The 16,007-nt window shown below is 42.4% G+C and overlaps 1 protein-coding gene across 1 annotated transcript in view; it reads left to right on the top strand.

Moving 5' to 3' along the window:
- Positions 1-5,209, top strand: part of STK4 (serine/threonine kinase 4) — a 74,200-nt gene extending 68,991 nt beyond the window's left edge. The window contains exon 11 of the mRNA XM_077831844.1: positions 1,703-5,209. Coding sequence (XP_077687970.1) covers positions 1,703-1,861 — 159 coding nt within the window. The 3' untranslated portion in view covers positions 1,862-5,209. The remainder of the gene's footprint in view (positions 1-1,702) is intronic.
- The last annotated feature ends 10,798 nt before the right edge of the window (positions 5,210-16,007 follow it).

A 16,007-nucleotide genomic window follows, 5' to 3' on the forward strand; every position in this document is an offset into this window, starting at 1 on the left:
TCCTGTCCCAGCCCCGAAGCAGAGGGAGCCCAGCTAGGAGAGGTGGAGATGATCTAGGCGCAGTAGGGAGAGGAGCGAATGACTGAAGTGGGGAAGAGGCAGAGAAGGAAGCAGGGCCTTGTGTGGGGAGAGGTGGGGCAGGGCCTTGGGGGTCCAGTTACCAGCCATTACAAAGATGGCAACCCTAGTGGTAAATAAGGAAGCAAACAGGTCATTGATACAGACTATCTAGATCTCTTGTAAGGGGCCAAGCAAACAATGTGTCTTAACACAGCTATATGTGTACATCTAGAAATAAAGAATGTAGACCATACTGCTTCTCAGGATGGAGTCCTCCATCCTGTGACTTTGAAAAAGATGTATATGGGGATAATCAGTTGAACATGAGCTCCCAATGTGACTCTGTTTTCAAAAGGGCCTATGCAGTCCTTGGATGCATAAATGGGAACCTCGAGTAGGAGAAGAGAGGGTATTTTACTTCTGTAATTGGCACAAGTGCTGGAATACGCTGTCCAGTTCTGGTGCCCACAGTTCAAGAAGGATGTTTGATAAATTGGAGAGAGTTCAGAGAAGAGCCACAAGAATTATGATAAAACCACACCCTATAGCCATAGACTCGAGGAGCTCAGTCTATTTATCTTAACAAAGAGAAAGTTAAAGGATGATTTGATTAGTCTAAGTACCTACATGGGGAACAAACATTTAATAATGGGCTCTAGAATCTAGCAGACAAAGGTATAACACAATCCAATGACTGGAAGCAGAAGCTAGATTAATTCAGACTGGAACTAGGGCATACCTTTTAAACAATGAGAGTAATTAACCATTGGAACAATTTACCAAGGGTTGTGGTGGCTTCTCCATTACTGGCAATTTTTAAATCAAGACTGGATGTTTTTCTAAAAGCTCTGCTCTAGGAATTATCGTGGGGAAGTTCTATGGCCTGTGTTATACAGAAGACCAGACAAGATTATCACAATGGTTCCTCCTGGCCTTGGAATCTGACTTGATTCATAAGAAAGATGAATGTACTATTTCTACTTCGCGATTTGGGATGAAAGATATATTTTGGACATCGTAGGGTATCAGTAAGTTTGACCTCTGGGACTTCTGGCTTTTTGGGTCTCATAGCAAGCTATTCCTAGCTGGTTATAATTTACATTTTCTACACTCCTCTCTGGTTCTTAATTCCTTGTAGCTAGACAGTGAGTGGGAATTCTTGCCACATACACATCATGAGAGGTTCCTTTCTAAGGGTTTTATAATAGCTTGAAGCCTAGGCACTGACTCTTTGCTTTCCTGGGAATTGGCCCACCTGTTGTGATGTGTATTTGATCCCACTCTCTTGCTTCAAGAAGCAGCTTAATTTTGGAACGTGCATGGGGATGATTGGCAGTAATCCTGGTTTTGAAGAGAAAAGGGTGCTTGCTTCCGGATTATGTAAATCGAAAGGGCTATAGTAACCCATATTTGACACACATACATTTTACAAGCATGTCACTTACTTGTCCTTTTGTTTCTCAATTACCCCTTCTTGCTTTTTCCTTGGTTAGTTCAGAACCATTTTTCTGCCTACTGTTAGGATGCTGTGTGAATGTTTATAATCTGTCAGAGCAGAATTCCCTGCAGAAATGTTGATCTTTTCTGTCCAGTATTTGCACAGGCTCTGATGTTGGTATGCATTCTGTTTCCTTTCTGCTAGTTAAAGAGCTGGGGCGTAGAGGAACTTCAGAGGAGACTCTCTGCCCTCGATCCCATGATGGAACAGGAAATTGAAGAGATCCGCCAGAAGTATCAGTCTAAACGGCAGCCAATCCTTGATGCCATCGAAGCCAAGAAACGTCGGCAGCAGAACTTTTGAAAGCGCCACTGGTAGAATAAATGTCCACCCTCTGAAACAATCAGAACCTTGCTTTTATGACTACTACGCAGATTGATTTCTATTGAAATGTGTTAGCAAAGTAGGGAGCAAAACTTCTGCTCACTTATTTTTCCATAGCACCTTTCTGAACTCAGGAATGCCATTAAGTGGGACATCCTGATGGATGGATAATGGTATGTTTTAATGTTGGATATATTTAAAATAGAAAGTGTATTATTTCAGAGGAGTTATGTTACTGTTTTTAGATTAAACTTGTTTTAAATCAGGGGAACAGATACAAATAAGACTAACGTTGGTTCATTTTCTTGACGTAACTTTCAGTAGTCCATTTTCTTCCCTTTTAATATGTACTGTGGTGTTTAAAAGCTGCATCTTTCTTTTTTTTTTTTTGTACGGGCTCAGTTTCAAACATTTTAACTATCTTATTACTGTTAAGGTACCATGGAAAGTGTTAGCAAATTGAAGAGGTCACTGAAAAGAGTAGACAAGAAGATGCAGAAACTATTCCCACCTTTGGAAAGGAACAAATCTTACTTTTGAAAAGCCTGTAATAAGCCCCATGCCTTACCCGGTGCGCTTTAAGCAAATGTTTTTTGAGACCGTAGTTTTGTCTTGTGAGAACTGTATAAATTAATAGTGGTAGATTAAGCATGTAGCTCTATTTCCATCAAATGCTATTCTGCAGTTTAAAAGTCTCTCACTTAAACCACGCAGAGTTCCAATGTAAAATGCAGCAAATGTCCCTTCATCTGCATCCTGGGAAATATCTTCATTTAGTTCCTACTAGCATTAGAGAGCTAAAAAGTTCTGTGTGAACACTCACTTGGGAAATCAGATATTTTTTGCTCCAGGAAGGAGAGGATTTAAACATTTCACTAATTATGGTGATTTACAGGGCTTTACAATTTCAAGCCTCCATCTCTAGATGAAAAATTGCATAATGTTTTACTTAGAGGTCAAGTATGGCAGAAAAGCTAAGCTGAAAATAAAGTTAGGTTACCCAAAAGTTTAAACAACAATATATTGATGCCAGAGGAGCTGGGCGACTGAAGTTCCAACTTAACCTGTTCTGCATTTAATATGGCTACGATCAATCTCTCTTCCAGTTTTTCTGGATACTGGTAAACAGTGTGTTTTCTATCTGGGATAACTATGGAAAAGTCTGCCTTTTTCATGGTATTAACGAGTTGTGGAAAATCACCAGATTGTACACTTACCATCAGTGTGAGTCAGGTTACCTTAAAATGGTTTAATAACTTACACTGACATGATGAAGAGCAAAACAGAAAACGTAATCCAGGTATCTCCAGTCATAGACGCAGAGACCTCACAGTGGGTGTGCTGTGCTTTGGCAGTGGTAGAGCAAAGCTAATGTTGAATTTAATTTTAGGATCCACTTGTAGTTGTATCTAGTTATTCCACATAAAATGAAATGTTTGTAAAGAGCGAGTATTTCAAGTATTTTCTCTCTGACGGAGGGCCTACTTTTCAAGTCATCCTTCTGAACCAGACCTTGGTACGATACACACAATTAAATATCAGTTTCCTGAAATCAAACGCTTCTAGTAACAAGAAGGGTTCCAGTCATAGCTGGTGGAAGCATTATAGTTTTAGACCTTGTTTCTTGGGATTGTACCCTCAGCTGCTGTAAATCAGTGAGCTCAGTTGGCATAGGAGTCATGCCAATTTACACCCCTGAGGATCTGGCTTTTAATATCTTCAGTTTATTCTTCAGCTGCAAATAGACAGAGCTAATATAACTGACTCCAAGAGCTCAGCAGCCTAGTCAGGCAGACTCTGGAAGGAAAGAGGCGTAGGCAATTGCTTCTGGCATGAGCTGGGAACAATACATTTCATGCATACCCACATTAACAAGCTGTTGGGAAGTTATGATTTTTGATAGCCTCTAATATTGCAAAAGTTTCTAGGATGAAGATCTTGAAAGAAATCAAGTAAACTGAGTTAATCACTTTCATAGCACAAGCTAAATAATTTAAACCTCTGTTTGTGTTAGTAGATGACAATCTCTTAGCAATAAGAATCTGGCAATTTAAATGAACCATGCAGGCTAGTAAGTGCCTGTGTTGACAATACAGCACACTAATAATGCTGGACATACACACACCATCTGCAGTACTTATTAAAAATTCATCCAATGTGTGTATTTGCTCACTCAAAAATATTTATTAAAGATGCTGAAATGTGGGTTGGGTTTTTTTTAGGGCTAATGTTCATTACATTCCCTTGGTTAAATGAAGCTTCCAGTGACAAGATGCAATTTTTTCATTTTAAATACTGGCTCATGGCTTAGTTACTTCTAGTACATATACATTTTGCCTCTGGCATGATGCACATATACAATATGAGTGACTTGGTAGCAAGCTATGTGCATTGCTTACATGTCAAGTAGACCATTCTGTTAGGAATGGTTTCCTTTGTACTATATTTACCACTGATAGACCAAACTTCTTTCATCAACAGGAAGACATTGAGAAGCCCATGTTTTACTTAAAACACCAAAGTTGGGTGCTTGACTTCAGTTTTCACTTTACTGAGTACATAACTTGATTGCTATAATTAGTGCTTATGACTAAAGACGTGTTAGTGAAATAACTTTCACTGAAATGGTTGCTGATGAAAAAATCCCAGTAAAATAACCCAAATATGTGAAAGTAAGTGGTCCAATGTTTTAATTTTCTCTTAAATCTGCCTTTAATCCCCATAAGAGTTGAGGCTTACAACTAGATTTGCTACTCTTGGAGTTTGAACAAATATGGGAATTTTTTCACCTTCAGGAATTGGTCATTTTAACTAGAGAAAACATTTCCTGTTTCAGATCCCCTGCAGGAGCCTCATATATGCTCACTCAAATTCCTCCAACCTGTGACAACTGAGGCTTATATCCTGAGGAAAGGCAATTCAGGCAACATTTTTAAGCAATATGTTCATTTCATTGTGAAATTATATTCACATGCTTTATGGGTCCATATTCATTGCTGAAAAGTGTTTTGGACAAACTGTCATCTTCACTTTCCAACCTGCAAAGATGCTGATGCTGTCAGTTACGTGAGACTTAATAATGTGAAATTTGTAGCTTTAACTTTTTGTAACAAATTAGTGATACCAGCATAAAGTGCTGACTTGAAATGCTATTTTGTAAGATCTGACTGTTTGTATATATTAGTATTGTCATTAGTTTGTATATGTATGAAATAGTGACTTATTGCATTTCCTTTGAGTTTGATACAGGAGATTTTGTTTGAATAATCTTGCTCAAATATCTTGCCTCATTTGTTCAAAATGACAAATAAACTGCCCTAACTGAAAGTCATAATGCCTTGACTTTATGTGGAATTTAAAAAATTCTTAATAGTACAGTATTTGCTTGCTTGAGTCAGCACTAGAAACACTGAAAGATCCTCAGATCTTTCAGAGCATTTTTCTTGAGGATAGGTTGGTTCAGAAATTGGTAACAAGATGTGGAACCCGTTGCCATGAGAGAACTGGTTCCAGTCTATTCCTGTTCAGCAGTGGGCCCATAAATTAACCAGGGGATGACTCTTCAATGACCTAGAAGTTGAGTCCAGTTTCTATTGGACATTTTCCACAGAAATCAGTTAGCACCTTTTGTTAGTCTCTACAGCAGTCAAGTGCATATGGAGACAGAACTCATTCCCTCTGAGGGGTACCTTACACTGCCTCAGCTGCTTGCTGTACCTGCTCTGTGCCTAGGACTTCACTCTCCAAGGGTGAAAAGGGAAAGTGGACATGTTACGTTGGGGACTTAAGTGCTTGAAGCTGAGATTTTCAGTGCTACAAAACCCTGGCTCATCTGGCACCTAAACACTCTCCACCTGTGTTTTTGCTGTACAAGTTCCATAGGCACCTGAGTTTCTGTCTCTGGGCATACAAACTACTGCCTCCTCCAAGTCATCTGGGCACCTCTCTCACACTGTAGCTCCAGCGTGATCCTCAAACCAGGTGAAGATGAGCACTCACCTAGGCTATGGAAGAAGCAGGGGAATGCCTTAGCCCCTAAATTAAAGTTATAAAGGAAGCAGCATGGGGACCACCGGTGCCTCAAATGCCTTAGATGTCTAAACTGCCTGACTCCAGGAGAAGGATTCATGGCTATGGTTTGCAAGCAGAGCTAGGTGCCTCCCTCCAGCCTAGACTTAGATGCTTAACTCCTTGAGGGGGGCAGGGTTCAGGATACACCTCATGAGCATCTCCCACTGGTTAGTTTAGGCAGCTCCCTGCTGAGTATGTTGGGTTTCTCAGACACTACTCTCCAATGAAGAGGGGGTAGGGGGAGAACAGGGCACCTAGACACAAATGCAGCTTTTGGGCGTTGTAAATCAATGGAATCCTCAAAGCCTAAGTATGGTCATGCTCAGCATCCCTGTGCTTGTTCTTTTGTGGTTCTGGGCCATAAGGCATTGGTGAGCAAGGGAAGAGTTTCTTTATCCAGCTTTATACTTTGTCCCCTGCAGAAGACCTAGGTCTGCCCTCGTTAGTTTAGTTTTACAGTTTCTGGGGATGGAAGATGGACATGTTAGATATACAGAATTTATAACCTACACATTAACCTAATGGTTCCTCTAGCTCTGTAGAGCAGAATGAAATAATTGTTTGGGGGTTGAGGGGTGTATTTGACCATTGGGTCATTTAAAAACATGGGAGCTAACTCATAATTCCTGAGAGCTTGAAATTTGAGTTAGCAGTAAATTAAAGAAACTGTGCTGTCCTTCTCTTCCAGTGCACTCTGTATTATACACCATTTCCTTGAACTGCTGCTGCAGTTGGAAAAATCTCTAATAGAGAAGGATGACAAAGTGAAGCAGAAGAAATTGAATTGATGCTGGCTGCAGAGTCATCATCTTTGGTTAGCCATGCTGGAAGAAGTTAAATTAGGCCAGAGCATTTAAACACAATTCCTGAATTAAAGAGTGGGGGACACTGTAGGTATTACAGCAAAATGCCTAATGCCTGAAGATGGGGTATAGCATGGGCCTATTCAGAACACAGGTTACTGGCACATTTTGGAAGGGCAGAATGAAGATAGGAGTTGTCCATGCTACAGCAGAAGTTGCACATCACCTTCGAACTGTTGTGTCTCAAATACTGACTAGTTCACGAACATAGGATTAATCTAGGAGCATCATTCACACTGCCATCCATAGCTATTTTTGCAAAGTATATAGCTAGCAAAGGTTCAAGAATGCAGAAGAAGCTTCATGAGCCAGGAGCTGGTACTTAGACCATATGCCCCTGAGCTTTGTCCCATGTAAATGGGGAATATCTGGCAAGATTGGTAGTTATAACACGGGCAGGAGGGCCCTCTCTCCCCTCCTTCTGTGCATCTAAAACAAATAGCACAACCAGCAGGTTAGAGAGACTTGAAGGAGGTATAAATTAAATGTAAACTCCCAGAACTATTACTGTTGCCCTAACAGGAAACCCTCATCTCCTTTAACCTTTTGATAAGTTTCTAGGCTCACATTCTAATAGTGAGCTGGGAAGTCTTACACACAAGCTCTGTGAAGGGAGGAGAGCCCAGGTCTCCTGGTTCAAATACTGACCTGGGTAGTTCAGCATTTTATCGGGTGCCACAAGAGGAAAGGGCCACAGGATGCTCCTATTCCCAGCCATCCCTCCAGTGGCCTATATTCTCCCTTCGTGCTGGTAAACAAGAGCGCAAGGGATGAAGGCTAGAATCAGGCTATAGAAACAATGTTTGATAACTCTTCCATCTTGCTCTTGGATCCAGCTATTTTTGTGCCAGAAGGAGAACAAAACCTGCCTCTGCTCTGATGAACAAACACAAAAAGCATGATCAGCAGAAATATCCTCAGTCTCCCAAAATGCCAGTCAGCTACTTCTAAGCACAAATTGATTTAAATCACTTAAGTGGCTAAAGTCCCAGCAGACAGCCAGTTTTTGTTTAAAATATGAATAGAATTTGGCTCCCCCTGCACTCCCAGCGCATGCCACTTCACCACTCTCCCCCTAAAATAAGTATGCTAGAGCTGCATGAAGAAAAGGAGGACTTGTGACACCTTAGAGACTAACCAATTTATTTGAGCATAAGCTTTCGGGAGCAACAGATCACTTCATCGAATGCATACACACTGTAACAAGAGTGATCAGGTAAGGTGAGCTATTACCAGCAGGAGAGTGGGGTTGGGGGTGGACCTTTTGTAGTGATAATCAAGGTGGGCCATTTCCAGCTGTTGACAAGAATGTGTGAGGAACAGAATGGGGGGAAATAAGCATGGGGAAGTAGTTTTACTTTGTGTAATGACACATCCACTCCTAGTTTTTATTCAAGCCTAATTTAATGGTGTCCAGTTTGCAAATTAATTCCAATTCAGCAGTCTCTCATTGGAGTCTGTTTTTGAAGTTTTTTTTTGTTGAAGAATTGCCACTTTTAGGTCTGTAATCAAGTGACCAGAGAGATTGAAGTGTTCTCCGACTGGTTTTTGAATGTTATAATTCTTGACGTCTGATTTGTGTCCATTTATTCTTTTGCATAGAGACTGTCCAGTTTGGCCAATGTACACGGCAGAGGGGCATTGCTGGCACATGATGGCATATATCACGTTGGTAGATGTGCAGGTGAATGAGGCCCTGATAGTGTCCCCGATGTGATTAGGCCCTATGACGGTGTCCCCTGAATAGATATGTGGACACAGTTGGCAATGGGCTTTGTTGCAAGGATAGGTTCCTGGGTTACAGAGTAACAGCCGTGTTAGTCTGTATTCGCAAAAAGAAAAGGAGTACTTGTGGCACCTTAGAGACTAACCAATTTAGTCTCTAAGGTTTCTGGGTTAGTGTCTTTGTTGTGTGGTTGCTGGTGAGTATTTGCTTCAGGTTGGGGGGCTGTCTGTAAGCGAGGATTGGCCTGTCTCCCAAGATCTGTGACAGTGATGAGTCATCCTTCAGGATAGGTGGTGGATCCTTGGTGATGCGTTGGAGAGGTTTTAGTTGGGGGCTGAAGGTGATGGCTAGTGGCGTTCTGTTATTTACTTTGTTGGGCCTGTTCTGTAGTAGGTGACTTCTGGGTACTCTTCTGGCTCTGTCAATCTGTTTCTTTACTTCAGCAGGTGGGTAGTGTAGTTGTAAGAATGCTTGATGGAGATCTTGTAGGTGTTTGTCTCTGTCTGAGGGGTTGGAGCAAATGCGGTTGTATCGCAGAGCTTGGCTGTAGACGATGGATCGTGTGGTGTGGTCTGGCTGAAAGCTGGAGGCATGTAGGTAGGAATAGCAGTCAGTAGGTTTCCGGTATAGGGTGGTGTTTATGTGACCATAGCTTATTAGCGCCGTAGTGTCCAGGAAGTGGATCTCTTGTGTGGACTGGTCCAGGCTGAGGTTGATGGTGGGATGGAAATTGTTGAAATCATGGTGGAATTCCTCAAGGGCTTCTTTTCCATGGGTCCAGATGATGAAGATGTCATCAATGTACTGCAAGCAGAGTAGGGGCATTAGGGGACGAGAGCTGAGGAAGCGTTGTTCTAAGTCTGCCATAAAAATGTTGGCATACTGTGCGGCCATGTGGGTACCCATAGCAGTGCCGCTGATTTGAAGGTATACATTGTCCCCAAATGTGACATAGTTATGGGTGAGGACAAAGTCACAAAGTTCAGCCAGCAGGTCTGCAGTGACTGTTCCTGATGGCTTGTTGTCCATCTTTTTGTGGAATGTTGGTGTAGAGGGCTTCTACATCCATAGGGGCTAGGATGGTGTTTGCAGCCCAACACCGTCCTTTATTGCAGCATCCTTTGGTTGGTCAATGCAGCTGAATGGCATCCCAAGCCTCCTTCCTTTTAATAAGTGGTTTGTTAAAATGGGGGATGTCCTGACCATTAAAAAAGTTGAACTATAAGAATGATTTATGCTAAACCAGTCACTTAACTACCATTCACAGGATATAGGAATGATCCTGCTACAAATATGCCAAAGACTTACCAAGTTTCCCTTTTATTAATAAGTAAAAGGTTGTTACAAGGAGGAGGAAGAAAATTTGTTTTTCTTAACCTAAGGGTAGGACAAGAAGCAATGGGCTTAAATTGCAGCAAGGGCGGTTTAGGTTGGACATTAGGAAAAAACTTCGTAACTGTCACGGTGGTTGAGCACTGGAATACATTGCTTTGGAAGATTGTGGAATCTCCATCATTGGAGATTTTTAAGAGCAGGTTAGAAAAATACCTGGCAGGAATTGTCTAGATAATTAGTCCTGCCATGAGTGTAGGGGACTGGACTAGATGACCTCTCTAGGTCCCTTCCAGTTCTGGGATTTGGAGCTGTCTAACATCTTGATGGACTCATGATTTGGTTGCATGCATGTTTGTTGGAACGCAGTATCCTGCTCTGTCTGCTCCCTTGTTTGTATTATTGTCATCATACTTTTTCTCTCTGTTGAATGTTTACACACAATAGTCCAAAATTCTTCCTAGCCAGCTTCCTGAGTAGCTTAAACCTATGGTCTATCCAACAACCTCAAAGAGATAGTTAAAGGGAGAACTTGAAATTTAGTCAAATTTTTAGAGTGGTTTTAATTAAATTTGTTACCGATGCTTAAAATGCCATTACTCATGTCATGGATATAGAACTGGACACATGCAACCATGCACATGGGAGGACTCCCTTAACACTAGAAAAATGAGTGAATATTTGTATGACAACTATATCGCAATAAATGCAAAATGTAAAGTATAACATTGTTTCTCGACTGATTGCTATTGGACTCCAGAAGGCCCCCACTGGAAATAAAACACAGGCAACAGACTGATTTCATATCTATACCATGGAATTGTGTAAGACTGCAGAAATACTGGGGAAAATACGCAAACAGCAAATGAACCGTGGGAGAACTGAACATTTTTCCACTGCATCCAAAGATGTTCTCTTGGAGACCCTGCCTGAAGATTGCTGTTTCTCAAAGAAATATTTATATTCTCATGCAATCTTATGTATTGCACAGCAATAGAAACCAAAAAGAATCCCAGTGTTATAGGCATGGATTTCAGCAGTCTCCAGCACACCACCACTGAACAGCTAGTTCAGAAACGGAGATACAACTCTGGGAAAATTAAGGAGCCCTGAGCTAGGGAGAATGGTATAAAATGGATTCTTCCATGCATTGTGCATGCAGAGAACTCAGCTACAGAACACACTCATCTGCAAAGAGCTATTTGTTTATCTGCATGATCTCTACCAGAAGCGCTAGGATATTCCTTTATATGCACCTTGCACAAACAAGCTGTAAAGACCACTTCACCCACCCGTGTCCTCCCTACCATCTGTTGTGGTTTTACAGTAAAATTTTCCTATTTATTTTATGTTCACACTCCCCCCTTGCTGTGTGAAAGGCACACAAAAACAAGAGAAATCTGACAGACTACACACGGAATGCTATCAAATGCATAAAGCAAATAAATAAACTGCAAAAATATTTTCCTTTAGCAGAATTTTCTATATTAGTGTCGCTAATTCATAATTTTATTAGGAGGCTGGAGAGATCTGATGTTTTGCTTAAAACCCCAGCACTTAGAGAGACATGACTAAGAGAATCTCAGCTTTCATATTAAAAAAGGAGTTTCTAGCCCTCATTGCTGTAGAGAAAAGTCTGATGCTGTCACCCACCTGCAACAATTTAAAGGCTCAAAAACCAGAAAGCAAATAACCCCAAATGTGTGGGATTTGCTTGTTTTTAATCTCATGAGTTTTTGTGGGGCCTGACTCATAGTTTTTCAGCTTTTGAGGTAGGTAATGCAGTGATAAAAGGTAATTAAATTAACTCTCCTTTTAATCTTAGTTTTATAACCTTTAGCTAGAAGAAAACACTTAATCAGATTACCTTTTCATCATCATCTCAAGGCAAACTAATCAATATCAATCAATCATTTTTTCCTCAGCCTGGAGAGCAACTTTTGTAGCAGCAACTTGATAAAGTGTTTAATTGATTTACCTACTGTACCACATGAAAATACAATCAGTCTTATGAAAAGTGATTAGGGAATTTGATTAGCAAGATTATGAAGACGGCACCATCATGACAATGTTCACTTAAGGGGCCCCATGAAAGCGAGCGAGTCTGGTACTGTTCTTACAAATTATGCTTTCAACCCTACGGCTGGTTTTTGCAGCCCTTTTTTGCACTTGGATTCATGCAGTGAAGCATGGTGGGTAACACAATGGGCTATAATCAATCACTTATTTTTTTGAGTCACACAGTCCAGCCTTCATGCTCTGACTTCTTTCTAGCTCTGACAAACTCTAGCATTGCACATTTTATCTCGTATGCTAGCCATTAGGGTTTCCCAATAGGTTTCCAATCCTGATATAATTACTTAGTAATACAACTCTTTGCATCCTCACAAAGAGCTGGAGAGGCTCAAATCATCCTAATCCTTCAGTCTCATTCTGTGGTTCTCAACTGAGCAAAGTGCCCTTTGAAGACAATGGTGGTTTTGCTCAATTGAGGGCTGCAGAATTTGCCCCAGGTGTTATTGGTTTTGCTCTAGCACTAGGGTTCAGACAGGTTTTCCATTTGAAACTCTGGTAAAGATAGGGTAGCACTGTCATTTCATAGAGCACAGTGGGCTAGAATTTAAACAAGGTGTTTTTATATATAATTTTTTTCTAGCTGTAAAGTAGGTGAAAATTAAATCCCAGTTTCTTGCTAATCTTTTGGTCAATTCTAGCTAAAAAGACAGCTTGATAACTCTTTAAACAGTAGAGGCCTACACTTCCCTCCCTATACATTGCAATTCCTTCCCTGGGGACAGGTGCTTTAGAAGCCAGAAAGGTGGTTTCCAAGTCCTGTAGAAGTCAGAGTACCAGGAACCACTCCAGCTCTTCTGAGTTTGTCATTTGAGCTGTCTGCCTGCAACATTAAGGACAAAGAGTCAATATCAATGCAGAGAGTCTCCTAGGAGAAGAGTGTGGGTTTTGGTTTTTGGAAAGCAGCAAGGGCTACTTCAGAGATACAGCTGATTGATTCTGCCAACTGTACAACGCCAGCAGCAAAAAGGTATGCTGGGGAAAAGTTACTATAAAAGAGGGCAAGCGTGTGCTGTAGAGCATGAGTAGGAGACCGACACAAAAGGAGGGTATTCCTGGTGGATTGTTATATCACAATTACAAAGTGGGGCTGCTAATAGTTAACCCTCACAGGTCATTGTATGGTGTAACTATTTGATGCTTGTGCAGTTCTCTGAGGGTATACAGCACTATCTCAGTGCTCGGTCATTATTCCAGACTATTAGTTTATCTGGGGGGAGGCACTTCCAGACCTATGAGCAAGATGGACCACACAGGGTTTTCTGACTATTGTTAAAAGCAGGGGTGACCACAGCCTGGGCGTTACACAGCTTGGCTTTGATATGGTGATGCAAGCCAGGCCCTGGAGCCTCCATGCCAGCAAGGCTCAACATGCACCCAGCAGACTGTCTGGCACCTGGGATTTTTCATGAGCTACACCTTCATAGAAAAGAAGGTGGCTGCCCTTCTGCTCCATTGTGCGACCGATCCTGCGCCCCTGCCTCCCGTGAGCAATGCTGTTGACGTCCATAGAATTGCCTGTCTGAGTACAGGTTGCAGGAGGAACACCCAGGCGGCCAAAGTTTGAAGCCCTAGGAGATATATTTCAAATAAGGCAGCAGTGTATTAGCTACTTGATCTCTAGTACAAGTTTAAGTTACTCCGCATTTCATTATCCGCAAGAACCCCCACATCAGCTGGGTTTAATATCTAATGAGCTGAGGGGAAGCAAAGAAGTCCAGAAGTAAGATACGAGTATCTGAATCTAGATGCTTTTCTGTCCCCTAGATCGTTAGAGAGTTGGTGTTCTCATCGCCCCTCTAGAGGAAGAATATAGCAAAAGCATTCACTGAACTTCGGGTCAGGTCTGTATTGTAATTCCGGGAGCCTGCCAGGAGTCCGTTTTCAATAGGCAAAAAGTAGTAGATGCCCACAGAGATTTTCATTTGGTTTCACTTTCGTGACAGGGGCCGAGGTGACGCGGAGCATAAGGTGCAGGGAGTGCAGAGCAAAGCACCTTGCTTGTAAAGGTGAGTGACTGTCAGGGTGTTCTACGTTATCCTGGGCACCCTACAGAATCCCCTTCACCCTTAGGTCCTGGGTGCTGCTGGCTGGGAAGTTACTGGTTAATGCCACACTTACCTATAGCTCAGCTGGGTTAGTCAGCCACCTCACTGTCAAGTGGCAGACATAATGCCTTATCTAGCTATCTGTTGAAGAGTCCAAGATCTATGACTGCTGTTTCCTTCGGTCTCTCTGAGGTACTTACATCGCTGCCCGCAGCACTGCGATGTCTGAGCATCTCAGACTCGGCTGTATTTACCCTTGTAACACCCTGTCAGGTAGGCAGTGCTGCCATCCCCATGACAGACTGGGAACATCACAGAGAGGCTTAGGCCCAGATCCACAAAGAGAAGTCAGCATTGCAAGGCTGAGAATCACGGTGCTCAATTCATAAGCGCCTGGGGAAAAAAAAGTCACAGGAACACCGCTGCAATGCACAATGCCTGAGAGACAGCCAGGCTGTACAGTGCCCAGGGAAAGAGGTGCCTTACAATGCTATCCACAAAAACCAGCATGCTAGCTGGGGAGCCACCGAAACGAACCAAGGGGAGAGGCCACTGTGAGCAGGTGGCCTAAGCCCCACCCTTCTCTCAGAAATAGGCATGCAAGTCCAGGCTGCAGGCAGGTGCTTCTTCTGGGAATGAGTCAGGTGCCTGCTTTGTGCTACTCCAAATGGCTAGAGAAGGAAGAGGATATATAACTTTCCACCCAATAGTTGCAGCCCTCACCTGGGATGTGGAGACCCAGGGTTAGTTCCCCTAGAAGGAGGAAAGGAACTGAACCCAGGGGAGAGCTCTAACCCCTGAACTAAATGCCGCACGTACGGTGGGCAGCAGCACTGCCTGTTCAGGCCAGGTTTTGAACGGGAACAGCTACAACAGGTGCGCTCAGAGGATGCCTACTCACAGGAAACTTAGGTGGCTGAACACCTGTCTCCCCCCATTTGTGGATTGCTCTGGGGCTTAGGTGGGAGATGGGCATCTGGCTGCCTGGAGGGAGGCAGCAGTGCACACGCCCAATGGCCGAAACAAAGGCACCAAGGGAACTTTTCCACTGAAGACATAGGTGCTGAGTGAGTGGAGAGACTCACGGGGTTTGACAGAAGTTTGGATCACAGTGGAGTCAAGACTGGGACTTTAGTGCCTACGTCTCTTTATGGATCTGGGCCTAAGTGGCTTGCCCAAGGTCTCACAGGACGGCTGGCAGACCTGGGTTCAGGTACAACAAATTGCAGGCTAGCTCTAACCAGTGGGATCTCCTTCCTCTCACTGGATAATCCTTCCTCTGTTTAACTATTATCACCAAAAATCCAAGGCCTTCTCACAAGCCTACGTACTGCAGGAGAATGTCAATGTGTGTTATTTTCTCCGTTTCCTATCATCTTGTGATTCTCGCTAGGTCAGTAAGAGGTGCAAGAAAGGCAGCAGGTATTTTTCCTGCCGTGGACATCAGGCAAACCTTAGCCTGACTGGCACATGGTTCAAAGGAACAACAGTTTTTCCTTTATGTTGGTACGGTTCAGGAGCAGGGGGACCAGTTCCTTAATTGGTCTGAATACAGAGGGCCTGAGAGCTCTTGCCTCCTTGCTGCTAAATTGTAGCTATGCCATTAGTGGTTAATCTGCTAGCTTCACACATAAGCACATCGCAGAGAGAAATAGTTGGGAACAGAGCAGTGGTTCTCAGCCAGGGGTACACACAACCCTGAGGGTATTCAGAGATCTTCTGGGGGGTACATCAACTCATCTAGATATTTGCATAGTTTTACAACAGGCTCCATAAAAAGCCCTAGAACAGTCAGTACAAACTAAAATTTCCTACAGGCAATGACTTGTTTTGTACTGCTCTATAAACTATAAAGTGAAAAGTAAGTAAAATATTTATATTCTAGTTGATTTTATAATTATACAGTAAAAAGGAGAAAGTAAGCAATTTGTCAGTAATAGTGTGCTGTGACACTTTTGTATGTTTAAGTCTGATTTTGTAAGCAAGTAGTTTAAGAAAAGTGAAACTTGAGG

Source organism: Eretmochelys imbricata, chromosome 13, assembly GCF_965152235.1.
Source record: "Eretmochelys imbricata isolate rEreImb1 chromosome 13, rEreImb1.hap1, whole genome shotgun sequence".
NCBI lineage: Eukaryota > Metazoa > Chordata > Testudines > Cheloniidae > Eretmochelys > Eretmochelys imbricata.